At 43.7% G+C, this 27611-nt stretch overlaps 1 protein-coding gene and 1 long non-coding RNA gene across 4 annotated transcripts; both read left to right on the top strand.

Moving 5' to 3' along the window:
* The first annotated feature begins 8467 nt into the window (after positions 1-8467).
* On the top strand, positions 8468-10041 carry LOC102368425. Of its 2 annotated transcripts, none has more exons than XR_323429.1 (2): positions 8468-8496; positions 9402-10041. It is a non-coding gene; the product is annotated as an uncharacterized LOC102368425 (long non-coding RNA). The 2 variants fall into 2 exon arrangements; XR_323430.1 differs by having other exon boundaries at positions 8468-8491.
* Positions 10042-19913: 9872 nt separating this feature from the next.
* LOC102368778 (von Willebrand factor A domain-containing protein DDB_G0286969-like) lies at positions 19914-23445 on the top strand. Of its 2 annotated transcripts, none has more exons than XM_006020399.3 (2): positions 19914-19979; positions 21299-23445. In XM_006020399.3, the coding sequence occupies exon 2, from the start codon at positions 21323-21325 to the stop codon at positions 22748-22750; it is 1428 nt and encodes a 475-aa protein (XP_006020461.1). In that variant the 5' UTR covers positions 19914-19979; positions 21299-21322; the 3' UTR covers positions 22751-23445. The 2 variants fall into 2 exon arrangements, with proteins under 2 accessions (XP_006020461.1, XP_006020462.1); XM_006020400.3 differs by having other exon boundaries at positions 19972-20042.
* Positions 23446-27611: the final 4166 nt, after the last annotated feature.

Here is a 27611-nt window from a genome sequence, read left to right on the forward strand (position 1 = left end):
CAAAAACAGGGTGGTCCTAGTATGGGCCCTATGGAACTCGTGCATTGTAACTGGAGTAAGTATTGTTTAGACAAACTTCTGCATTTGCAACACACACACAACTATGTGTGAAGTGACTTGTATTTGCCCTTCCATCCCCCATCTGAAGGGCCTTCACTGCCTAAGCCAGGGAGTTGCTAGTGGGTATGGGTAGAGAGCCCCCCTGAACTAGAGTGGGATGTGCCACAAGAGGTAGGGGCAGCTCCTGTGCATGGCAGAGTGAGGAGGGGACAGGCAGCCTAGTGTCAGACCAGCCCTGTTTTCTGCTTGCTGCTATCTTGGGAGGGAGAGCACAGGGAACAAGACAGAGAGGTAGATTGGGAAGGGGGTCAGAGTGGCATCTGGAGGGTAAAAAGCTAACGTGTAGCATGCCTGCCAAAACTAGTGTCTCCTCCTGCCCTAGAAATTGATGTTTCACCTCTTAAGTTCTGTACAGCTAGAAAGGCCAAGATGCAATGTCTGAAACCCTGAATCTCTCCTGAACACTTTCTCAGGTCTTCTCCCCATCCTCGAAGCTATACCTGATTAAGCCCTGTTTCAAAGCATATGCAACATCTCCCGCTTCATTCAATGGATGACAACTTGGGGCTGAAACCTTCTGGATTCTGTAACTGCAGAGTCTCTTCTTTAAACCAAGAGTTCTAGTCTTTTGTATGTTGCAGGAGTGTAGGTTGTAGCCATGTTGGTCTAAGGACGTAGGCAGGCAAGGTTCCTTGGGGAAATCTGATATCTTTTATTAGACCAACCCAAATAGTTGGAGAATAGTTATTAAGCAAGCTTTGGGATTCAAAAACCCTTTGTCAGGCTAAGGAAGTTTCAGCAGTTGGTGTATGATCTTCCTGGATGGAATGAAAAGTATAGAAGCCAGCGGCTGGGCTGGTATGCTTACAAGACAGGTAGGTAGTCAGTGAAAACGTAGATTGAGGAGTCAATGGGTGAGAGAGAGGCTGGATGGGGGTGGGAAGAGAGACCTGGGGAGTCAGCTTGCTTAATAACCATTCTCCAACTATTTGGGTTGGTCTAATAAACGATATCAGATTCACCCAAGGAACCTTGTCTGCCTACTTTTTTGTATGTTTTTTTGTCTCAGACCAACACGGCTACCAAGTACACCCCTGAAAGTCTCTTCTTGACATTTTTCAAACTATGCTAACCGTTACAATGGTTGTACGCTATGACTATGCCTATTCACCTAATCCCTTAACATTAACCCTGGAAAGATTCTAGGCCACGTAGTAGATGGGGTGCTGTTGGGGCTGGATAGAGGAAAAGAAAGGCCTGACAGCTGAGATGTTCTTGCAAGTGGAACCAAAGCCTTTGGGAAAGAAACCTCCTGCTGTGCTGCAAGTGAGCTCCTAGGTCTGGCACTCAAAAATGCAGTGTCAAAGGAAGAAAACATTTGCAACTTGAAGGAGGCTTAATAGGTAATTAAAAGGACATGGGGTGGTGGATTACCACGAGTTGTTACCCATGCTCTGTATAAGGGGTTAAATAACCTGCTGGAGGGGGGTGGCATTTGGGAGTGCAGGTTTTACCAACCAAAATTATCCCACGTCCTTTTCTGTTCACAACATTCATTTGACACATGCACTGCTGTTTGCTTTCCGCAGGAGTATAATGATAATGACTTCGCTTGAAGGAACAGACAAAAGCTGCATAACTATCTTTAATGGTACCTTCATAGGCAGCAATAGGGTTTACAGCATAAAACAGCAGGTACAGAGGAGCCAAGTATGGAATGATTCATATTGCTGCAAACATTATTAACTTATATTAGGATGGTCTTGATACATAATCTCAATTGATCTCTAGAGAACAGTTTCCTGGCAATTATAAGATGATTTCCAGCCCTGTAAAAATATGCAAGATCTGCATCATGTAATCAGTAGTACACTACTGGGTCTTCAAACATCTGGTGTACTGAATGCTTTTGTTATAGCCTATATTTACCACATCAGACTCTTATAAACCTATCTACTGAGGTGTGATTTCCAATGGCGTTTTGGCAATATCATTTGAGATGCAAGGGTTTCTCCATCAGACTTCCCCTTGCTGCTCCTTCCAGGTTTGCTGATGCTCAAATATTTTTGGCAACGAGCAATTCCTCCTATTAGCAATAACAGTCATAGGAGAGAGAGGGCATAGAACACATTTTGTTGGTAATTTAGGCTTCTATTTTCAGCCTTCTCTCTTGGTTGATTCCAAGGCCATACTTTTGACTTTAAGTCAACTGAAATCCAACAATAAAAGCATTTGCTAATGACAGCATTTACTGCTGTGATGAGATCATATTTACTGGCGATACAACGGTCCTTGCAGGAGCTGATTTTGGTGACTTAACAAAAATTTGAGAAGAAATTATGTTAAAGATGTATTTTATAACCAAAGTCAGTTGCTAGACTGAAGTACAGGACTGAAATCCACCCTCTGCCCTATTCTACCTGTCAAAACTACAAACTGCTGCCTTGCATATATTTTGGGCACAGCTAGCTTTCCAAGAGGATGCTCTAGTAATACAAACAGACTCCAGGACAAAGTATGGATAATAGGCTTGCATAAAGCCTGTGTCTTCACGCAGACGTTGTGCAGACTTGAATAGAGCTCACTGGGGAGGAACAAGGAGAAGGTGACTTCGAATGGACTAATACAACTGCAGAACCTCGATTTTGTTTTTATTTGAAAGGGACATGGGTGCAAACAGAGCCCTAAACGTTTATCTCTTCTGAGCTAAGAGGTCACAAAGTTGGAAATTCTGGGGCTGAGATTAGTTATTCCATTTGATCCTCCCTAGAAAGGTCACCAGTTCTAGAGCACCAGTCATTGCTTTTATATCATTTAGAGGACTTCTGATTTCTCTCTCAACTGTACTGCTGTGCCTCCTTACAACACAATACTATGACAACTCTAAATATGTGGAGGGCAACAACAGGTATCGCTATCCCTCACTAGGTTTTCTGCGGCTGAAGAAGGCATGCGTTTGGTGTAGAAGGGAATTTCCCGTAATGTGGTGTATCGGGAGTATTGTTTTTGTACTACTAAGATGTATATCTTTGTAACTGCATACCTGACAGAATGGAAGTATTGGGCTATTTTCTCCCTTGCTGCAAAAATAATTTGTATTGTCCATGGGTCTATTTAGCCATAATAGTAGTCAATGTAACTGCTGTTCAGAGAATGGCTAGGTTTGGGGCAAGGGCTTCAATCTTCTGAGAAAACCATGTTCTACCTTTCCAGCATTCTCAAGTTAGCACAACTACGGTGGAACTATTTGGACTGCCTGGTCTCAAGTGATTAGAATACAGTATGATTGATTAGCGTAGCTTCTCTAAGAAAAGCTAACAGTGCTACAGATGAACTCTCTTATGACTTAAATTTCTTACAAGGCATGAGCTCTGTGGGTGAAACTGTAAACTGAGCAAATGAATCAATCATTTAAATAAACTTTAGAAGAAAATGTTCCTTCCTTTTGTTGGATAAATGCTGCAAAATATGGCTTGTATTTAAATGGTGACTGACAGTAAAAGTATTGTGCTTTGTGCAGCAATCCAGCGACGGACAGTTCAGTGGGAGATATGGAAAATATTAGTCTTGGTTGCATGACAGCATTGCTCTTCAAAGAGGCGCATTGGTGTAATTTCTACAGTCAACAGGGAAGCTTTGTTGTGGGGTTTTATTTATCAGGGAATAAGGTATAATGTGGCTTTACCTCTTACAGGAGCCTGTCACTAAAGCACTCCCCTGCCCGCACAGCCTTCACACTCAACCCTAACTAACTAGTGCCCTCTAGAAGGAAAAGCAAATCCTTCACCCCCACCGCTCCATCCTCTGGTTGTAACACTGCCACACACCTCCAGACACAGGGAAAACATGGTAAGAAATGGCTCGGGGAGGCTGATAGGCAAACAAATATACAGAAGGATGAAAGGCCATGGTCGTGAGTGCAGAAGAGGACATGGAAATCCAGTCTGCTGCAGAGATGAAGGCGAGAACATCTGAAAAGAGCAACAGTTTTCCCACATCCTTCTGCTGATGTACCAAAAGCCAAGAAAGGAGGGGGAGTGTTTGCACTGGGTAAATAAAATACTAGAGCTACAAATCTAGCAAAAGCAGAAATGGGTTCTGGTTTCCCCTCTTTATGATAATGAGGACTCCCATAAACTACAAATAAAGGGAAACTTCATGCACTCAGCAAATGCTGCAAGGCCAGGCATCCCCCATCCTTCATCTTGTTCCCCACGACTTTCCAGTTTATCATACTGATTATCCTGCACACAGTTGACTTCTTGTGACTTAACACACAGCTGTGCTCGCTTCCCTCTCTTCATGAGTCTATGCTAATCACCGCTCCAGGCAAACTGACACTTATCAATCAGTACAAAAAAATACTTCCAAAGGTATTATGCAACTCTCAAAATGCTGTAACAGGAGTTGGTGTGAGATGTGCTACTGCATGGCAATAGGATGGCAAGACTCATGAAAGTCTGCATATTGCAACCTGAATTTACAGGACCATGTTCTGACATATTAACGTATCAATAAGGTTTTGTGCTGATAAAATAAAGCTGTGTCAATGTTGCATGTATTAGACTCCTCTTTCTAATCAGAGAGCATATACTCAGGGCCCTGTGTGCAGCATTAAAACCCTGCTGTCAATATACAGAAGCATAAAAAAGCTGGGGGCATCCTATACAAAGGATATACTAGTAAGCCATACCTGCAGCTGATGAGCTTCACGGAGGCTCATCCTGGAGCTTGGAAGGAGCAGCATTTTGTTAGACTCTAAGTTAATAGAAAAGATGAGTTCCATATATGGCTAAATGTGTCATCTTTAGCCACCCATGTATTCACTCAGCTGTATTTACATGCAGCAAGTCATGGAGAGAATCTTACACAGCATAAACCATCTGTCTCCTCTGTAAGTGCCAGAGTGATTGCTAACCACTCTCTCTCACCATTGCCGCTACAAAACTGCAGTTGTTATACTGAAGGAATCGTGGTACTAATATGCCTCATGCATCAATACTATAATAACTCAAACTCCATACAGCTTTCACTGGCAAGAGAAGTAGTAGTAACATGGCTTGTAAAGACACACCTTAAGTGACCCTGAAGGATGGCGGATGCTGATACGGTCACCCTGCAATCTGTGTAACTGCACTCACTTCCCTCTGTCATGGCAGCGCCGTAAGTCCCTACCTCATACTCTACATTGTTTTTCTTTCTTCCACAACCACAAGAGCCACTGGACAGTGGAACGGTACCATCCTGTCAGCTGGCTATGCTAAACAGCACTGTTTTACTTTCCTTTCTTAGCTTGGCTTGCGCTTGGCAACACCTCAATAAATTGCATTAAATACATGCGCAGATACAAAGCAATCCAAGCTGCGTTCCTCTCCCCTCCGCTCTGCTGCCTCTGCAGAAAGTTAGTCGAGCAACTTTAGCTCTCCGGCCTTTATCTTTTCCAATGGTAGATGCTATAGCTTGGGGCATGGGAATGCAAGACACAGTCAAATGATAAATTAAAAGGGTCTCCTTCCTTTCTTCTCCCTGTGATACCTTACTGGATATATTTCTGCTACATGCTTCTTTGTACCCACTCCTTTTTAACGGTTCTGGATGCCTTTCCTTATCCCCAGTGCCACGTTTCCCTTCTGTTACCATCTGTCCTCTTGTGCCTCAAACCCTGGCACATGCTTCTTGTTCATATGGCTTCTTGCCTGCCAATTTGGCTCTCATTCTTAAACAAAATTGCCTTTACCAGGGCTGTTGACCAATGACCAACTCTGGCTAAGGCAAAGGGACTTTCCTCTGTGCTGATTCACCTTCACGCCATCTGTTACTCCCTGTTCTGCTGACATCTCGGTTCTCTTCTCTCACTGATGCTTCCTTTGGTGCTGCCATCACAAAGGAGCAAAAGACACCTCCTTGGGGGCATTTTTGCCATTTCTCCCTGGTGATAGTTGCATGTTCCAATATTTTTAAGCCTCCATATATTTCGATATATTTCAAGCTTCCAATATTTTTAGCCTCCATGCTAATTCTGAGCTTCAGCTCTTTAGCTTTTCAGTGTCTCTCCCAATACTTATTTTCTGAAAAATTTACTTTGCCTGCTTTCCCTCTGGGTGCTTTCTTACTCACTTTCCTGTCATCCAGGGTACTGAGATGGGTGCATTAGAAATACACTGGGTCTCTCTAGCAACTCCATTAGCTGTGTAGATTTACAACTTCAGTGCTACTATCCATTTCTCATGGGTTTTTTTACAGCAGTGCTTAATAGGGGTCAAATGAAAATGAGACACCATCATGTTAGGCACTGTAATGACAGAATAAGAGACAGCTTCTGTCCCAATCTAAATCAGCGGTTCTCAGGCTTTCTAGACTCAAGGCACTCTTTGATAGAGTCAAGGCACCCTTTGGAAAATGTCGTTTCTTGGTTTTCCCTTGATTTTTGACGACAGAAAGATAAGAGAGAAATGTCTTCTGTCTCAGAGAACTCAGAAGGACCACAATAGGTCGGAGTGCTTTTAACACGATGGACTTGGAATTAAAATCTCTGGGTTTGTCTCCTGAATCATGTTTTCTCACCTAACAGAGCTAACATTGTGTGGCACCTCATGCCACCCCTGAAAGGAGCTCAAGGCACCCCAGGGTGTCATGGTACCCTGGTTGAGAATCATTCATAGATTCATAGATGTTAGGGTCGGAAGGGAACTCAATAGATCATCGAGTCCGACCCCCTGCATAGGCAGGGAAGAGTGCTGGGTCTAGATGACCCCAGCTAGATGCATATCCAACCTCCTCTTGAAGACTCCCAGGGTAGGGGAGAGCACCACCTCCCTTGGGAGCCCGTTGGTTCAAGTAAAAATGAGACAGACAGAGCATAAGGGGAAGGAAAAGGAGCAGTGTATGCAAGCAAAGATCACAATAGTTTCCTTATTGTTTTAGTTTGTTCTGTTGCCTAAATCCTTTCAGTAGGGATATTAGGAGGAAATGGGAAGACAAAGGAAAGGAGGGAGTGAGCCACCCAGGTGGGAGGAAGACAGAACAAAGAGCCAGTCGGCACAAACCCGGCATAGTTCTGAGTTGAGGGTGCAGGATAGACGACCCCGCCTCGCTAAATCTTGATCCCCCTCAAAATTTCATCACAGTTCATCCTTTCTCCACTCTCTTTCATCCAATTTTTGTCCCAGTCTTATTACTTCCCTTCCCCAATTTCTCTAGCTTGCCATCCCAATATATTTAGAATAGTGCTATCAAAGTCACCTTGCCCACCCACTGCTCCAGAATATCCCACCGTTCAACCCTTCCCCCTATTTTAACCCATTTTTAGGTATCTAGCTTTTACCATGTCTGATTCAAGGAATGAAATAAACCTGTTCATTCATATTTTATTTTCATGGTGCATTAGCTATACCTATCACCAAAGACCCACTTATACTTAAGAAAGCCAGCCAGAAGGTGACTTCAGAACTAACAGACACGAGAAATAGTGGGGCCTCTTTGTTTCTAAGTAGCACAGATGTGGACTTGAGCAAGAAAAATATTAAGGATTGACACAATCTTGACTGAACGGAAAGGCAGGAACCTAAAGCTGAGTTAATATGTAGGGGATGGAGATAGAAACACCGGGCCCCAAAGACATAAATTTATTTTGAGGTTGAGAATGGTAGTCATGCTTCACACTGAGCTCATATGAACTATCCATTGATAGTTATGCTATGCTACTATTGAGCTCAGATGAACTAATCCATATCATCAGATCTGAATCCACCTTTGCCTCTGGGGCGTGAACTATAACTTGCCTTTCGACTCCTGCTTTTGTTGTGGGCATGGTTTTGGAAAGAATTACTCCTAAATTGCAGGTGTGTCCATACATCTCACCATCCACCAGTGAGGAAGAGAAGACTCCTGCAGTGCCTGAAAACATGTGAATACCTTAGACAAGGAACATCTATCTAATCCGCAGCCATGGAAAAGTGACAAACTCCACAATGCTGAGGTGGGTGCAGGTTAAGTTTGAAACTAAACTACATACTACTGATAATGCCACAGGATATTCTTCCTACAGCATCTCTATTTATAGTCAACAGGGTTTTCTACACTGTAAATCCTGAATTAAAAGGTACAGCAGATTGACTTGCTAAAGTTGCATGGAAGGCTCTGTGGGAAACTAAATAAATAGGCCAGTGTTTTGTATTTTAATTGTCAAAAAGTTAAAGCAAAAGCTGATACACTCATAGTCAACGCTGTCATTAAATACTAGTGTAAAAGTCATTCCTTTCCATCATGCAGTGCCTATCAGGGACCAAAATGAGAGCAGGAACAGCGCTGCTCGTGGAACTAATGTTCTGAGTTGTGGGGAAATAATTGTGTGTGACCACCCAGTCCTATTTAAGATCAGAGCATAAAGGCTTAGCATTGTCTTTGGGGCTGGAGTTTGTGCAGAGGTTTGGTGAGGTGCCTATGTGAATAGTGTCTTTCACTGTTGCATTGGGGGTGAATCTTTATTCATTTTTCTTTAAGGCTCCCATGTCATGCTGGGACTGCTTGTTAGTTTGGCTTAATTTTTTTTGTCACTAGTCTGGATGCATAGGGGTGCTTTTAAGATGGTGACCCTAAGATTTTTCTTTCTTTTCTCCTTAGGGAGAGATGAGTGGTTCTCCCAGATATTCTTCATCTGTCTTTCCCCTGCTGCTGTTGAGAATGTAGATGTGTAACCACAGAAATACTTAGTCATACCTTGTCTAGCCAAAAATGCCCCTATTACAAGAATGCTGCCTCTAAGTGCTTGACCAAGAGCAACAGGGTTGCCCTTTAACCCCTGAGAGTGTAGAAACAATCTGATTGAAAAGCCAGTTGGTCTCTGTGCATCTGACTGCCAAAGAGAAATCCAAATGTGTGTCCCAAAACCTGCACTATTAAGTGCTCTGGAGAAAACCTAGACTAAGTTTGAGGTTTTGTTCCTGGTTGAAGGTTTGTTGTTTTTTTTTTTTTTCTTCTTTCTGCCAATATCTACCAAGTTGAGTTAAAAATCTAACAGCAGCTGTGGGTCCAAGGGACCATTAATAAGGGGCTTTTGTGTTGTTTTTGAATTGTTTCTTCCTGGATCAGCATCCTGAGGGATTCCACCTGGAATCTGTAAGCAATTTGCTCTAAACCAGCTATGACTGGCTAATTAACTGACTCTCAAACAAGTCACACTTCACACTACGTAGTGCACTAACAAGGGCTAGCATCTGACTGAGCATTGCCACTTAAAACTTGAGGCGTGTGAGGCACCCTCCCTCAGGCAGTAGGTAATTGCTTACACTGCTAATTGCTTCAGGTATGTGGATGTTAACATGGCTCTCTTTGTCTTCCAGGTGAGGCTGGTATTGGTTGGCAGAGCCTTGCTGATCTAGTTACCCGAAGCTTGGCTTCCCCTACCCTCCTTACCAGCTGCAGTGAGGTTTTAATTGGTGCCCTCCCCTTCTTTAGCGGTCTCCGAGTGGTTTCAAAGCTGTGCTGCTGCCACAAAGCACGGAGCATGGGGCTCAGATACAGCACAGACGATGCATTTGTTGTTTTCTACGTGAAAACTACGGGTCGTAAAGCTGTGGCATCAACCATCAAGGCAGAAAAGCTCCCATGTGAGTCTGAGGTTCCTTCAGATGCTGTGCCAAGGACTGATGAAACGCTGCCTACATCAGAAACCAACATGGGAACTGGTGGGATCCAGTCTGCTGCAGGAGCCCGAGAGCTGAAGGATGAGGGGCCCCAAAGACCTGCTGTTTTCTCGGAGGACAAGGAGGATGAGCAAGCACCTGCAGTGAACTAGGAAACTTTCTGAACTTTCAAATGGAGAGTGTTGGGGAGTTCAGACACAGACCTGAGTAGCTGGAATCGCAGCCAAAGGGCCAACTTCATGTAACCAGGCCTTGAAGCTTCAGAGTTTAGCAGTGATAGATATTTCCCAGTCTCAGGAAGGTATGGTAACTGAAGAAGATGAAAGCAGGGAGGCAACAGACTCATGTCTTCTGATGCCTCAAGTGAACTGGCCTGAACTTTGGACTCCAGACCAAGTAATGGTGAAATCTCATGCTCTTCATACCTTTTTTTCTTCCCCTCCCTCCCCCCCTTCAATGAAAAAGGTGAAAACCATGTCTGCACCCCCAGCACAAGAACTCAGTCCCCTGAGCCTGCAGTGCCAGAATGAGCTGGATGGACCGAGTCCTGCACTGAAAGGGATCTACTTGCTACTCTGGCTTGTGAAACACATGGTGTATCATGTTTTGAGGTGGGGTCTGGACAGCATGCTTGTACGTGTGGCATGGGAGCTCATTTGTGTGTGTTGGGTTTTTAGAAGTGGTGATCTCTCTCTTTCTTTAGGAATGTTGCATCTAAAACGTAGTGGCCAAATATACAGCCATTTTCTCCTTTAACACTAATCCCTTAAATAATGGGTACCTTTCCAATTGTGAGAGACCACTGAAGTCTCCTCTTTGTGTAGAATGCTGGTGAAAGAAATTTTAATATTTAACTATCAATAAAATCAATTTTATGATCATTGCAATGTATACATCTCCAGGTACTTCAGTGTTACTGATATTCTCCTATCTGTTTGCCTGTTTCAAAGCATAGGGCTTGTTCAGTTGCACCTTGTCTGGTCACTACCCATTTTGGGCAATATGTTTGCATCTAATCTCCAAAGGGCAGTTGGCTGTGAACATGGGAGCCAAAACTTTCAGAAGCACCTCAACTCAGTCTAGATTTTACATACTGTAAATTTCAATACAGTATTAAAACTCTTCTTTTTGGGGGGAGGAGGAACAGATCACAAAGCCATTGAAGCACCAGAGTCAATGGGATTTAAGCACTTCTAAAAACATTCATTCCCTCCCTTCTCCCCTCACATTAGAGAAGGAGCAACAAGAAAAACCAATCTTGAACAAAAAAAGTCACTTGGGTAACACCTCTGGTAAGATTGAGGTAGGGAAGTCTTCAAGGGGGTCTAATCTGTTCCTCTTCATTCAATGCTCTCTTGCCTGCCTATGGCCTTAGAGCAACATGGCTACAGCCAAAAATCCAGCTCTCACCTCTAATGCATATTTTTGTCTTCTCTCTCCTGCGTCTTCCAGTCGCTGAGTCTGCTCCCCTCTCTTCTGTATGTTACATCCCATTTTTCAACAGGTAGAGCGCTGCAATAAGTGTGGTTGTGCTGTTTCTAGTAGATCTCGCCTTGCTCCATGTGGCACCATCCTGTGCAGTCTGGACATAAGGATGGTCACCACACTCAAGCTTGTTGAAAATTGATAAGCCTATTCCCTGGTAACAATCTCCACTATTTCTTATTGCTCTAACAAGAATTTTATAAAGGGGAGCAAGGTATCTTCTGGCTTCTGTCAACCTGAAGTCTAATGTTATATAAAAGCACTGTGGAAGAGGTGGGGGGTTGCTTGCTTTGTTTTGGTTTTTTTGTATCTGGTCGTGTCTCATCTCATCTGTGAGAAACCTATGGAATAAGTAGGACCTTTGGTACAAGGCAAGTTTGAAGCATAGGCCGGTTTGCCCCCTCCCCCTGCTTTTAGCTTAGTTCTGGGTGATGAGATTACATCCACTTAGAAAGAACTGTTATTTGATCACATTAGCATTAATGAGAATCAGGCCCAATAAAGCTATTTACTTCAGAGATGACAGGCAAAGAAAGAATGCATAAAACATGGCATAGAAAAAATACAGGATCTGCAGCTCTCCCTCATTATAACAGGAAAGCGAGTAGTACTTAATGAAGTTGAAGCATAGTGAAGCAAATTTCCATCTAATAGCATAGATTATTTTTTTTACATAATATGTAATTAATCTATAGAACTCATTCCTCCAGCATGATATTGAGACAAAGAACTTGCTGCAGTTCAGGAAGGGAATGAAATATTTATCAAAATTAAGAGAACCATTTGCATATGCACTAATTCAGCAAAGCATTTATTTTTAAGGGTTATTAAACCTCCTACTTCAATGCCTAAGCCAGTCATTACGTTTAAGGTACGGTTTGCATCCTTAAAAGGTTGTGAGTACCTACTGCTGAGCTGGAAGCCACTGAACTGAGTTTGAAAGCATTGGGCTTTATCTGCCTGATGTTAGGAAAAAAAGAATCCTTCATTCACAGATTATTGCAAAATTGTGCATTCATACTTTCCCCTGGATTATCTGCTCCTACCATTGCCAGAGACAGGATATCGGATTTGATATATCATTGGTCTTTTCTAGTACAGCAATATGTAGGTTCACCCGACTACTCCAATTTACTTGGCCCTGCAGGAGGCAAATTTGGTGATGTCTCACAACACTATATTTAGCCCAGCTACTAAAGGTTTCTCTCTGGGCACCTTTTTACCTGCCTATGCCTCATAGCCAACCAGTGATCTGTGCAATTACGGCAACAAAAGTGAGCCTTGTGAGTAACAGTTGGGAGGGGCAGTTGCTTGAGATCAGGACATCCCAGCAATGTGAACCCAGAGTCAAACCCCTAACTGCACAAACCTGAGTTGGTTACAGAGAGCAGGAAGGCAACCTGCTACCACACTCGGCTGCTAGATCCTAGGTAAGATCTATACTCTTAGTTATGGCCCATCAGATGCACCTGAATGTCTGATGGTGACCAACTTGTCTGACACCAGAGAATGATCCTGAGGACCTCAGGCATCTGAAGCCTGAGTCCCTCCAAATGCAACAAAGCAGCCCATCTTTCTAATTGACAGCTGCAATATGTATACATCCTCTGAGGATCAGACCCAGGGAGGAGGAACACATAACACACGCTGACCACCTGACTGCATACTGCTTCTGAACAGAGGAAGCTTATCCCGGTCCTTGTGCAGCCCACGGACTAGATGAGTCTCCGCCACATGGCAGCTAACATCTTAGCAACAGCAGTCACTGCCCCAGGGATGTGTCAAGCTAAAAAACAGGGGTCTCTGTAGCCTGAGCTAAACAGAGCAGACTTGTCTAGTCAAGGTCTGTAATACTTGCACCCGCTAAGTCTCGAGGACAGAAAGGCATCTGTAACCCCCCTGAGCAGAGGGTTATGTATACACTGTTCTGTGCAACAGTTTGACTGTACACTAGGAGCTTTATGATTTTAGTGCTGCTAAGCATCTGCGCTCTGTTTTACTTCAGTGGGAGTTTTAAGAGCTCAGCACATCTAAAATCAGGTCAATATTTGCACAAACATGTACAGCGCTGTGCAGTGTGTGTGGTGGGAACATAACGCATGAGCCAGCAAAGAATACAGAAAAAGTCACTTTTCTACATATGTTTGGCCCATGGATTTTTAGTATCTGCTCAAACTTTTCAAAGCAAAACATAATAACTAGGAGAAAGAACATCTGGAGACTGCATATAAATGATTCAACCACGTATGTATAAGGTCACTAAGTGGAACACATCTTGGTTCTTTAAATGATATAACAGAGAACAATGGAGAAATGGAACAATGACTTGATGGCACTAATACCTGGGTAAATCTGGGGAAGTATTAATGCGTGGCTACATGCCTCTATATAAGGTTAGTCTTCTTGAAAGGGAAAAGCTTATGAAACGCATGATTTAAAGCTGATAGTGGAGTGAGTTTGTTAACACACAAGAAAACTCTTCTACAATACATTTTTATTTCTTATGTTGTTGTGGTATTCAGTAAATTTGTACATATAAGCAAATAATCTGGGTACGGTTAAAAGGAAGAAGAAATGTTTGTTTTGTTTTTATATTTTAACAACTGTTTAAGCCAAAAAGAAGGAAGTGGCAAATAGGCTAACAAGAGGGTCTGAGTAGGGTTGCCAGTCCTCCAGGATTGCCCTGGCATCTCCAGGAGTTAGATATAAGTCTCCAAGAGACTGCTGAGAGTCACCTGGGAGATAAATGGTAGGGCATTCATTAAAATAAATATTAAATGTTGAATCCAATTTATACAGTAATCCCTTGGGTTTTTAAAACGTAATAGTAAGGTGCATTTGCCTTCCTGGTGTAAAGTCTATGCACCGTAACTTGTAACGGATATATGCAAGCATGTGGGCACATTTAAATGGCGCGTCATGGGCACGCTGGCATTCCAGAAACCTCCCAGAATAGATTCAGAGTTGGCAACCCTAGGTCTGAGCTGTCTATATAATGGCAGAGCATTATAGCACAGAAGCTGGTTACAGGCTGTCAGAAGTTACATCGTATTTGACAAGTTTTTATTGAACTGGGTTCATAACTTAAGTAATCATGTATGACGAAGCTTTGAAAAGCCTGTATCTATAAAATGGCTATGAATCAATGAAAGAACAAATATTTATCCTTGCACTCAAGGACCAGAATATGTGATGGATGTTTGGAAGTCCTATTTGCCGTGCTGGCGCTCTTGTAATTAGTCAGCTGAACGATTCCCACCTCCTTCCATCTTACACTACTGCTGGGGCAAGGAAATGTTTCTGGAGTCTGTTAAACCAGCACTAAGTAAGGGTTGTATTATCTAGTTTAGCTGACCTAATGAAGTCTGGGTCCTTATACAAGATATTCCCAGTGCTGGTTCAGTGCTAGAATCATGACTTATTACTGAAACAGAGTTTGCATATCTTTCAACTCCAGCCACAGTTTTTTCCCTATTAACTCACGGAGTTAGACCATTTTGTGTTTTTTACATCTTTATAAAGTCTAAACTAAACTAATGGAAGAAAGAGGAGGAGGAAGAGCTTTAGCTAATAGCAGTTATTCACCAGCAAGCTCATGGTGCCAGTTTCCAAACTAGCAGCCAGGAGTGCCCAAAGTAACTTTGACATTAAGCATTCCCATGATAGTATACTGCAGACTGTATCACCTGCCACTCTGTCAACTGGCCTGTTCATGGAAATTGAAGCCAGGGTTGTTGCATTTCAACAGTTCACAACTGAAGCAGAATAAACACATAACTATGTGACTATGTGACTATGTGAGAAACTATGTGACTTCAAAAAGATACCACTGGATCCCCTCCATAAGGTGTAGAGTTGTGGGGCATGACACTGTACTTTGTGTCTTGACTTCCTAATGTGACGCATTGCAATTTAACTGTCAATAAATATTGTGTGTGTGCATGTCTGTATGTTTAGAAGGGGTCCATATAGCTTACTGCCCAGATGATTTGAGAATAAACGCTCCTGCTTGGACTCCTGTTACCATGGGGCAGTCAAGTGTCCAGTCTAACTCCCCGTGTAGAGGCCTGTACTGACATAAATCTACTTCCCCTGTAAATCTGACCGGTTTAGCATTGCCTGCTATGCACCAAACTCAAAAGTATTAAAAAGGGGGGAAGTCCTTTGTATGTTACTGTTTGTGGTCTAATGGCACTTAGAAGCACAGATTTTTTTTCGATTTTTTTTCAGCTGTTTCTTGGCTCTAGTTACAACCGAGTCCTTGCATTATGCTGCCTTGCTTCTATTTAAGTGCATCATCCTCCCTGTTAATTTGTACTGTCTTATCCTACTCTTATTGACCACTCTCCTGCCTATATCATCACGGACAATAGATCCTACTCCCAATGGGGCTTTTTGGTATCTCTATAATGTAGAAGTTTACTACTTATAAGCTGTAACACACTCTGAGATGTTTAACAACTGTTGTTCAATTCTACACTGCTTTCAACACTGGGTCCCCTTACTGCAAACTTCAAGGGTTCACAAGTTAAATTACTCCTTTGCATTTACTTGGTTAAACAGACTTAGCTTATAGTAAAGCTTGTAAATATTGTGTGGGACCAATGAGAGTTACCACTCATACATATGTGTCTCATGTAACAGTGCTTTAGCTTGCAAGAGAGCCTGATTTGACCCTGCTGAAATCACAGAGAAACTATAAATCAGGGGAGTCTGCTAAAGAGAAAAGGTAGAACTTTAGGATTAGCTGCATGTCTATCGACTCTGCTTTTAAAAAGGGCATCACTGTTCCCCCAAATGTGTGGAAGAAGTCTACTTTTAACTAGGCAGGGCCCTTGATTTTCTGGGACTTACTGAATTCACTAAGGACCTCACCCACAACTGCTATTATGTTTAGAGCAGTGGTGCTCAACCTTTTTGACTCAAGACACCCCTTGTTAGACTCAAAACACCCCACAGAAAATGCCATCTCATAGCTTTCACTCATTTCTTAACTACAGAAAAAGAGCAAGTCATGCCTTGCCAACCTCATTGCCTTCTGTGATGAGGTGACTGGCTCTGTGGATGCGGGGAGACCAGTGGATGTGGTGTACCTTGATTTTAGCAAGGCTTTTGATATGATCTCCCACAACATTTTCACAGGCAAGCTACGGAAGTACAGGCTGGGTGAATGGACTGTAAGGTGGATAGAAAACTAGGCTGGAGAACTGAGCTCAGAGGGTAGTAATCAATGGCTCGACATCTACTTGGCAGCCGGTATCAAGTGGAGTGCCCCTTGATACCGGAGGCTGGTTTTGTTCAGTGTCTTCATCAACAACCTCGATGATGGCATAGAGTGCACCCTCAGCAAGTTTGCACATGACACCAAGCTGGGAGGAGTAGTAGATACACTGGAGGGTAGGGCTAGGATTCAGCATGACCTAGACAAATTGGAGGATTGGGTCAAAAGGGTTCTCATGAGGTTCAACAAGGACCAGTGCAAAGTTCTGCACTTAGGATGAAGAAATCCCATGTAACGGCACAGGCTGGGGACTGACTGGCTAGGCAGCAGCTCTGCCGGAAAGGATCTGGGGGTTAGAGTGGACAATAAACAGAATATGAGCCAGCAGTGTGTCCTCGTAGCAAGGAAGGCTAATGGCATCCTGGGCTGCATCAGTAGGAGTGTAGCTAGCAGGTCAAGAGAAATGATTATTCCCCTTTATTCAGCACTGGTGAGGCCACATCTGGAGTCCTATGCCCACTTTTGGGCCCCCCACTACAGAAAGGATATGAACAAATTGGACAGAGTGCAGCAGAGGGCAACAAAAATGGTGAGGGAGCTGGAGGACATGACTTAAGAGGAAAGACTGAGGGAATTGAGCTTATTTAGTACAGAGAAGAGGAGACTGAGAACGAATTCAATAGCAGCCTTCAACTACCTGAAACGGGGTTCAAAAGAGGATGAAGCTGGACTGTTCTCAGTGGTGGCAGATGACAGAACAAGGAGCAATGGGCTCTAGTTGCAGCAAGGGAAGATTAGGTGAGACATTGGGAAGAATTTTCTCACTGGGAGGACAGTAAAACACTGGAACAGGTTACCCCGAGAGGTGGTGGAAGCCCCATCCTTGGAGTTTTTTAAGACCCAGCTAGACTAAGCTTTGACTGGGATGATCTAGTTGGGAATGATGCTGCCTTAAGCAGGGAGTTGGACTAGATGTGACCTCCTGAGGTCCCTTCCAACCCAAACTTTCTATGATTGTATGATTCTAATAGAGCAGTTCTCCTACTACAAGGAACATAGAAAACCGCGGTAGGTCAGAATGTTTTTAGCCCTATGGATTTCTAGTTTAAATCTCTGGGTTTCTCCTGCGGATCGTGTGTAGGTGTTTGCACACCTAACAGTACTAATATTGTGCAGCATCCCACAACACCTTTAAAAGGATCTGTAGAGTGCCATAGCACCCAGACTGAGAACTGCTGGCTTAGAGAATGTGCAGAACAACCAGATTACTCCAAACATTACTCCTATTCCATTATAGCCTGACTTTGGTACCTGAGATGCAGCACAAAGTAGGAATATAAGCAAGTCACTCATCCAGTGTCCTTATAAGGCCAGTCAACAGCGTGTCTAGGGTTTCCACTCCAGCCAGTTTATTTTACACGAGACAGCCTTGTGCAAATGATAAGGAAGTTGCTCAGTAAGAAAGGCTCAGCAGAGAGAGCATGGGAATACACTTGAGATGATGTTTTCACATATTTAGTGTTCTCCAAGTATACAGAGCTTCAGGAAGAGCTGTATCTACCCCCAGCTCTGTGGCATGACCCTATTCTTGTACATGTAAAGTAGTCATTATGTAGTTCTTGTAAACAAATCATTACTTGGTTTACAGAGAGATTGGTGCGAATGGAATATAGCTATTTATCTTGATGTGAACACACTAGGTACGTTTACACGTGCACTTTAATGCACGGTAGCCTATTTTACTGCACATTAAAGCATCACGTAAAAAGTGCAATTATGCTCATGCACAGTGAAATAGGCTACTGCACATTAAGCATTGCTTTAAAACTGTGCACATTCATTACTGCACATTAAGGCGGCATAATGCCCATTTCTTTAGTACAATGGAGGTACTAAATTTAATGCACATTAGAAAAAGTGCCCATGTAAACGTACCCAGCGACACAAAGGAATGTGGCAGTACTGACTTGTGCCCTGGTCTGACCCTGATCACTCCATTCCTTGGAGTACAACACTAATGTCTCCTTGCACAGGTGTGGTCACAATGCTTGAGGAAAGAAAGGACATTTTTTCCTCCATCCTAAGTGAGTTGAAGTGAGTGAAGTCCCACAATCAAGTATGTGTGTAAAAATGAAAGGCTTTTTCTGTGCAATAGTAAGAGAAGGGGGCACAGACAACTGAAAACGGCCAATTCAGCTTTTCATTGCAGCATTTAGTGGTCAGTCTCAGGCATCCGCTGTTCACATTCTTCACTAAGGCTGAAACCCTCCAGCAAACACACAAAAGCATTTGGAAAAGAGTTATATAAAAGAATTTGCTGAGCGACCTCTCTCCATTTAGGGTGAGCATGTGTTTTAGGTGAGCTCTCTGGAAACATCACAAATAACAGCAACGAGGAAGCTGGTTGATTCTTTTTCTTGGCAGGCCAGAGCCCAAACAGACAGGGAGCAGATAAAAACCTAAGTCTGTCTGAGCTGACTGAAAATGCTTAGTCTCAAATCTGAGGTCTGATTTCCAGCAGATGGGGGTGGAAATGCAAGGCCTCAAGTCAGTTTGTATAATTCTAGGATGAGGGGTGGTAGAGGCCACTGAACTTTGCAGCCAGGTACAGTACACTTTTACTAGTATTAGTGATCAGAAACCGGTTTATACCCATAACAGACCAGAAGTTGACACACAAAACCAGTCTATACCTGTAACAGAACAGAAGTTTGGTGCACACAGACATGGTGGAATCCGGTCTGAGACTTGCTCCCTCCGCTGAAGGGCGAATGTGTGCTCTGTTCACTACTGATCTAAACTATATCGCTCACAAAACACTGTGTAACTTAGACTGATTCCACCTTGGGCTTTTTGAATGTCTGTACCTAGCCTGGGAACTCATCGAAATGCAGCTAGCCAGACCTACCGTCCGGAATAGTGCTCCTGAATCAGCTGCTGGGGCTGAGCCTAAGCGAGATCTGCCACTCTCCTTCTGACTTTGGAGATCTGCTGTTACTTGAAAAGGAGTCCACTTTCCAGTTGTGTACATGTGCCCCCCACTTACGCACACAAAAAATCTCCTTTCAATATGCAACCACAGTGAAACCACTAACTCTTCAAGGGTGGCCTTGCTTCCATGCAGATGGTAGTAAAGCCAGGGTTGATGATTACCACTGTACACCGATTGGCAAAGGATAAGACCATGTTTGTTTCTTTATAACTGTTGCTTTAGATTTGGGTGTGTATGTTAGCCTGCATTACAGCAACCATTGACAAGGTGTGTTGCTAGTGACTGCCAGTTTGAATAAAACCCATGTTCCATTTCATTTTATTTTATTTTAATCTTTTAAAGCAACGTATAAAATGACCATAACATACATGGCCCAAACATGAGGGGTATAGCTACAACGTTTGTTTTCCAAAAGGGAAGCATAGTGAAAGGGAACACTTCTCTGTAGGAACTAATATTCAGGAAGCTGGGGGAATGGGTTTTGTGTGGCTCTTCAATCCTATTTAAACCAGCCTAAGCTAAGAGAGCTTGATAGGAGGTTTTGTTAATTTTTTGGAAGTTGCTTCATAGGACTCTGGTAAGTCAACAGCTAGTTTATCCTAAGAGTTGAGGTGTTTTCTCAGAGCCCTACTTCAGTGGGGTAAGTTAAAGTGGAGTTAACTGGTCTTTAATAATAAAAGTGTATACACCTGAAGTCTATGTATGAAGAAGCTGGATACCTACATACCCTGTTCTACTTAATCCTTTTCTTAATGATTGCAGTGTCACTATCCCCACTTGCTTAAACTGAGGGACTTAAAAAAAACCCACAAGAAACTCTTTCAAAATAACAAAGCTTGCTAGGTTCATCATATGTAGCTTCTGATTCTTGAGTCTCTTGTGCTCCTATGCCAAAGTCTATAGCTGTTGCTCTCTTATGCACCTGCAATGCTTTAAATTTTAAGACTGGTGGTGTCTTCTCTGAAAGCTCTCTTGTGGTGGCTGACAACACTAAAAATTAGGGTAATAATTCCAGAACTTGTGAATCAGGACTTGGAATGAGACTGGAGCTTTAAGTAACTTGAGGTCATCTGGAACTGTGACCCTGTGTTCTGGTGGAGGCATTGAGTAGATTGCTAAAGCTGCTGAACTTCAGGCACAGTCTTTTCAACAACTCTATTTGTACAACCCTGTCATCCACAATTGACTTGCCCCAAGCTATATCAAGGCAGAAAGTATCCCTGTAGCTGGGTATTTAATAGCTATACTTCAATAAGCTAGATGAAGACTTGAGCCTTAATGGCTTTACATGTGTAAATAAGACTCTTTTTGTGCACAATGCTGACTGCTCTGATAAAATAATGCTTTTTTTCCCCCTTTTAAAGGAGGGAGAAACTTGCTGCTCTAATCATTAATGCCCCGAGTTCAGAAACTTATTAACAAAAGGTTTCTGAGCCATCTTGCTCCCCAAGATGACAGTAGGCTTAGTTTGGTTGTCACATCTGGTTCATAAATATAACAAGGTGACTGCATTGCTGGGAGTAAAGATGGACATGTGCTATGCTTAACTTGTCTTGGTACTATTGCTTTGAGTTTTAATCTTGCAAAAGTGACTGCTGCATAAGGCAGCATCTCTGCCATGAAATCCATCCTGAGCATACCTCCCAGTGGTTGCGAGGGTAGTAAGCTGGAGTCCTGCTGTAGTGCCCTACAAACTAGGGATTATGCTGATTTTTATATAATACTCACCGGGGCAGAGCTGTGACCCTGAATGTTAGCCCCCCTGCCACAGTGATTCCCAACAATGCCCACATACTCTCACAAACGATGTGAAGGAGCTAGTGGGTGTTGTGTTGCACGCCAGCGGCTTGCTTACTATGATGAAATGATATGGACACTCTCATTGTGTTTTTTCAGGTGCTGCTGCTGCAGACTGTTAACATGGGGAGTGAATTCAGCAAGAAGGCCAGCTGTTGTATGACTTGTGGGAAGTACAAGAAACAGAAGGCTGAAGAAGCAATCAATGAGACAAGTGAGACTCAGCCTATTATACAGGCCTCTGAGGAAGCCCCTGCATGGATGGACCACCAGCCTCCTGCAAAGACTAAGGAAGCATCTGAGCGACATGCTAGTGAGGCCCAGCCAACACCACCAGACAAACTGCTACCCGTTGAGACTGTAGAAGAGGCTGGAGAGGCTCAGCCAGCTGAAGATGCTGAACAAGTGATAATTGCAGAGGCCACAGAAGGACTTATGGAGGCCCTGCTTGCTGCTGTAGAGACCACAGCTGCACCTGAAACAGCCCCCAAGCAAGAGATGGGAGAGGCAGAAGCTACTCCACAAGCCAAAGAGGCCTTGCAGGGTGCTGAGGCCTGGCCTGCTTCAGGCATTACTCAAGCTGTCGAGGCTGTAGCAGAGAGCAGAGTGCCTGATGCTCAGCACCAACCAAGGGTGGTGCAACTTCAGCTTCCCCAAGAGAACAAGCCCCAAAACTCAGCACGGGCCACAGAACAGCCTGCAGCTGCACAGGGCCTTGAGGCACCACCTGATGCAGAAATAGCCTTGGGGAAGAACAAGCCTCCCTTGGCTGAAGACCACAGTGAGAAGTATGCTGCAGTGACTCGTGTGCAAGGAACAGGTGGGTCTGAGGCTGCTGTGGTGACTCTTCAACCCCCTGTAAAGAACTGGTTTGCCCACACCATAGAGAAGACCAGATCGCAATCTGTTCTACAAGTGGCACAAGAGCCTACAGAGGCAACATCTGTTTCACAGGCCATGGAAGTGACCCCCAAGAGCATCACTGAAACACAGTTCACTCTGCAGCTCTCTAATGAGGTCTCCCCAGTAAATGTCGCCCCCAGCATGAATGCACTAGAACCTGTGAACAAACTAAATGATCTAGCCAGGCAAGAGACCCAAAGTGGTGAACAGCTTGCACAAAAGGCCGAACAGCAGCATGCTGCAGAGCCGTTGGAAATAAAGGTTGACTGTCAGGAGAGCAGAGCAGATGACGGAGTCCTGGCTCTTGTCCCAGCAGGAGCTGAGGCAAGAGAGGGGTCCTTGGATGCTTCTGATGAAGGCCAGGCACCTGCAACTGCTAATCCAGAGCAGCAACAGCAGGATATGGACCAACCAGTCCATCTTCCAGAAGAGGTCTTGCCTTCCACTGCTACTACTTGCCTGTCTAGAAGAGGGGAAACAAAGTCTGCACATCTGGAAACCTTAGTGCCTCAAGCATTTGAGAACCAAGGGGAAGGAGAGGCAGAAAAGACCCTCGAGCGTCGGGGGGAAATGGCTCCAGGTTTGGATTGCAGACCTTATAGCATTAAACCTGCACCTGCTTCTGGAGCACCCTGCCCACCTAAATAATGCTGTCCCTCTATTCATGGAAAGTATGTGGACTCATTCGGGTTTGTTTACAAGTCCATCAGACTTACTGGACCCCTAGTGTCGGAGTATACATGTACAGTGAATTGTTTGTAGCTGTAGTTCAGTCTGGTGTCCCAATTCTGCCATGAGATAGTGACTTATAAGAATGCATGATGTATCTTCCTCCTAACAAGTATATTTAAAGATGGGGGTGACTTGTGTAGTACTCATAAATGTATGCGTAGCATGTTCTCATTCCTCTCATGGAATGGGGAATAGTAGTTTCTTGCAAGACGCACAACCAAATGAAACCAAGTTTGAGACTTGTTCAGTATAATGAATGAATTTTCCCTTAACCCAATGCTGTCAGAGAGAGAGAGAGAGAGATTTTTTTACAGTGCTAATCAGTTTCTCTTCCTGCTGCTCGAGCAGACAAATGTCTTGTTAAAAATCTCTAAGTAACTCGAGCGTAGCTACTGATCACTGTGTGCGTGGCCATGTTTTCAGTGTTGGGCAGATGTACTCGCATGTGCTCCTCTAGTTTACAGATATTGAATTTCAGTGCATCCATTGTATGTATCTCTTTTTAATGGTGCAAAAGTTTAATGTTGTCTTTATATTTCTATTGTACGTCTCTGCTGGAATATGGGTTAGTGTATTGCAGCCTGAATTCTCAACTGACTTTTTTTTTTTAATGTTTGTAATGGTTAATAAACAATTTTATGATCATTGCAAGTGAGGGTGTCTCTGCAAGTTCCTACTTAATGATGGGTTAAAGAGAGAAGTGCTATAAAGCTTCTGCAGAATAGCTGCCTATTTAATTGAAAGGCACAGGAATCATGGAAAGCTTATTCTAACAAGCTGAAGAGCCATAAAAATTAAGCAATCTCTCTTCCTTTGCACATGGGGCACTAGAAATCAAACGGGGCTCTGGAAGAATGAATGCAGTAGATATGTCCTGAAGTGGCAGTGAGATGCAGAAACACTCATAGGTTAAAAACAGAATATTCTGTCTCCGTTGTGCCATCTAGGTGGCATGAAAATAGGGATCACTCTGCAAGGACAGCAAGTTGGTGCAACTTGGGGTCCTGAGGGGAAGGCAAAGTGAAAGTTTGAGGGATCATGGCAAGGTACAGTGGTGAAGGTGATGGGTTTGCAGGGTGCTAGTAACTGAGTGTGCATTTAAAATATTAATCTGCTGAATAAATATTACAAGAGCTGGAGACGTGAAGCATTCTAAGGTGAGAGACGCCATGGTGTGCCGGTGCTGTTGCATGAATTTAGCCTGATTGGCTAATAAGTGGAAATGCATAAACCTTTTAAAGACTTCTGAGATGGTGATGTTAATAGAGTGGATAATCTGAAAAACACAGCCCCACATCTGTCTACGTAGTCAGACACCTACTCTGTTAACAGGGCTTGCAAAAGCAAGTTCTACTTGATTATATGTATCTTGCTAGTGGCAAACTAGCTTGTGAGAGGCAATTTATTCCTGTAATTGGTAGTTACTTAAAGTTGTTCCTTACTGAGCCAGTAAGCAATTCCTCTGCCACTTCTGCTGGGCTGATGGTACAGAGGTGGAAAGTGAGGACTCTCCCTGTCACCAAAGCAAGCAGTGAAGTTTCTGAATAAATGGGGCTGCACAGCATAAAGTTGACTTCTTCAGCCATACCTGCCTTAATAACTGTGCTCAAGAGTCTGTTTCTGATAAATGAATAGCCTGGATAGTGGTCTGTCCATGAGGCAATGGCAGGACTATTCTGTTTTGGTGCAGCTGCTTGTAAGGAAGTGCCCATGTCAAATAGTCTTCACTCCCCAAACCCTAATTAAGTAGCATAAAACAAGAGGGAGTCCTGCAGCACTGAAGTAACTAGGCAAGTGATCTGACTGTATCCTCAAGCCAATGGGCAAGGAGCTCCAATTAAACAAGCTTCTCATTTAATCTTTCAGTGAGACTGCCCCAGCTTGAGTTTAAATTTTGCAAACTGAATGCCTTGAATAGTCTACTAATTGTTGCCAACAGGTATAGATACACCCAGTAACCTACCAGAGCTATGGAGATGACTATTTTGAGGGGGAAGGGGTCCGAGACTAACGGTAGCCATACTTCTGTTCCAACTAGTTTTTCCAGTTACATCTGTAGATGCACTTCAGACCCCTTTTGAGGACTCTGTTTGCTTCCTTCACTCCTCTGAAGATGAACCTCAAAAGTTCATAGCATGCAGAAATAAAGGATAAAACAAAGCAGCCTACTCACATTTCTGCAAACTGAAACCCTATTTTTTTCTTTCCATTTCTTATTTACTTGAAAAAATAATGTATTCAGGACTATCAAGCAGAAAGAGCATGAGAACGAACAAGTGTTCCCTGTTCCCAGCATAGAGACGCAGGCCTTAGTTCTGCCAAAGAAACCAACAGATACAATTAGTCCAAAGAGGAAGTGGCAGATGGAGTAGATGGCTTGACCACCCAAGTTTCCTGTCTGCACTTGGGAATGATCATCCTATTCTTTTTATACTAGCCTGAGGTATCCTGAACCATGGCCCCTGCAAACTAAATGTTGCTGGTCCTACTTTGTCTCTATGCAAGATAACAGGGCTAAATACAGATAGTCAAAAAGCCTGAGGCTGACTGGATTCAGTCTTTGCAGGTTAGTCTAAGATTGGACTAATAAGCAAATGAACGGACATTCACTTGTGAGTCAGGAAATGCAGCCACATGCCAGCTGTGGCTCAGGCCAGAAGCCAGGGGGCACTAGAGCAAGTTTCTTGGGCATGTAGCCAACATGGGCTGTGTGTTCACCTCCTCTTTCTGCTGCCCCAAGGGTCTCTGGGATTTGCAGTCCAAAATCACAGCAGCAGGACTCTGCAGGGTTGCTCATCACTTCTTCTTCCTGCTTCCAGGTGCCTCTGGGATTTGTAGTCCACAGTTATAGCCAGCACTAAGCAAGCAGGGTAGGGCAGCTCCATGCTCAAGGGAAGGGAAGTTTAACCTCCTTCCCTGGCCCCAGGCCCCAGTAGGAGTTTGCCTGGGGAGGGGGCAGCCAGCCCTCACTGCTGCAACTAAGGAGCAGAGGGGCAGGGCCAGCCTTGCTCTCTGGAGCAGACTGCACAGTACAGCTCAGGGCTGCAAAATGCTGGGGGCCTTTGATTTAACTTAACCCAGGAAGGAGTCTGGGACAGAAGTTTATGTGCACTGAACTTTTATTGTGTTACAAGTTTAAACCAGTTTCTGATCACTTGAACTAGTTTGTGTGTAACTTCTGTCCCTAGCCCGGATGAACAGGTTTCATCATGTCCCTCTGTTAGTTTATATTACAAACACCAATTACATTTCTGGCCTCTTCTATTACCAGGACCAGGATTAGCATCCCAGCCAAACAGATACAATAATTGCTGTATATGAGCTGTGACCCTGTGTCATACCATAGCACATTTCAGGGTGGGAAAGTTTTAATGAAGCAGCTCAATCTCACCCTCTGTGGGACTACTGATGATGGGAAAATGGATTTTTTATCACATGCAACATTTAGATACTTGGGCATTTGCTTCTTCCTGAATTGGAGTGAAAGACCCAAACATCAAAGTTTCACAGAAAAAAAAACTTGAAAAAAATCTTAAACTGGAACTTGTGGAAATGGAAATTGTATGCTTTGTCAAAGTACAGCATTTAACTCCCATGTCTGTCTGAGCTTCCCCAGTGCCACTTGGAAGTTGGATTTTGAGGTACCCCTGCCTTGTTCTCCTCCAGAGGGTTTGTGGGGCTTTAACAGTGCCCCATGGGAGCCCTGAGGCATTGGCCATCTTTTGAGCCACTCTATGCACAGAGCCTCCAGTGCGGCAGATGTTTCCAACCACATGAAAGGGATGTGACTTGGACCTATTAGGTCATTAGGAAATCTCTGGATCTCAAGATGATATAAGACGAGAGAGAGGAAGACAAGAGAGAGAGGTTGGAAGGGGGCTATATTCATGCCTGCTCTAATTCCACAGACTACTTAAACAATGGAAACATTTTGTCTCACGTTGACACTCATCACTCATCACAGTGAGGCTGCACTATGAAAAAGTGAAATGCCCACTCCCTTGTGCCACTGCTTGCACACCTATTATCCTTTGTGCCAAAGAAGTCAGATGGATTGCCCAGAGCTCACTTCCACCAGACACATTAAGATTTTTAGGCAAATATTTGAGTTCAAATAAAACCTTCATTGCAAATAATGGTTAATGGTTAAGGGCTGTCAGTGGATGGGAATAAGTCAGATAATTTCAAGGGTATGCAAAAAGCAGTGAGTCCCCCAAGAACAGGGAGGTTTGGGTGGGTGGGGGTGGGGGGGGGGCCTCAGAAAAACCTCTCCCTCTCTTGAGGCCACCTGGATAACTCTGTTTGGCCATTCAGAGTCCTGGTAAAGTAGTTAATAGTAAATGCTCTACTAGTTTCTTTGGCCTGGGAGAGCAGCTGCACGCCCATTCTGTTTATTATTTAGCTCTGGGTATCAGCAGAGAGAGCTAAATTGGCTTCCCCTTTTTTTGAAATTTCTTTTGCAGGCTTGTAGCCCCGCTCTACAATAAGCACCGCACACATGAAGAGGAAAGTCAAAAGGAAGAGGATGTACCTGGACCCTGCAAACTGTGTGCGCAACAGTACACTCTGCCCAGACCTGCAGTTTTCCAGTGACTAGTCTGAAATATTTGGCTGGTGCCAGTGTCTTTGTACTGCCCCTCCTGTTCTTTAGACATTCAGATCGCAGAATTGTTAACTATGAAATAGATTGACTAGTCAGGATGAGTCCTCTGCTGTCTCTACTCTTCACTGGCATTGAAACCCAGCAGCCAGTACACAAAAAAGCTTTGTGAAAGTG

The sequence above is a fragment of the Alligator sinensis genome, unplaced genomic scaffold, assembly GCF_000455745.1.
Source record: "Alligator sinensis unplaced genomic scaffold, ASM45574v1 scaffold278_1, whole genome shotgun sequence".
NCBI classification, from domain to species: domain Eukaryota; kingdom Metazoa; phylum Chordata; order Crocodylia; family Alligatoridae; genus Alligator; species Alligator sinensis.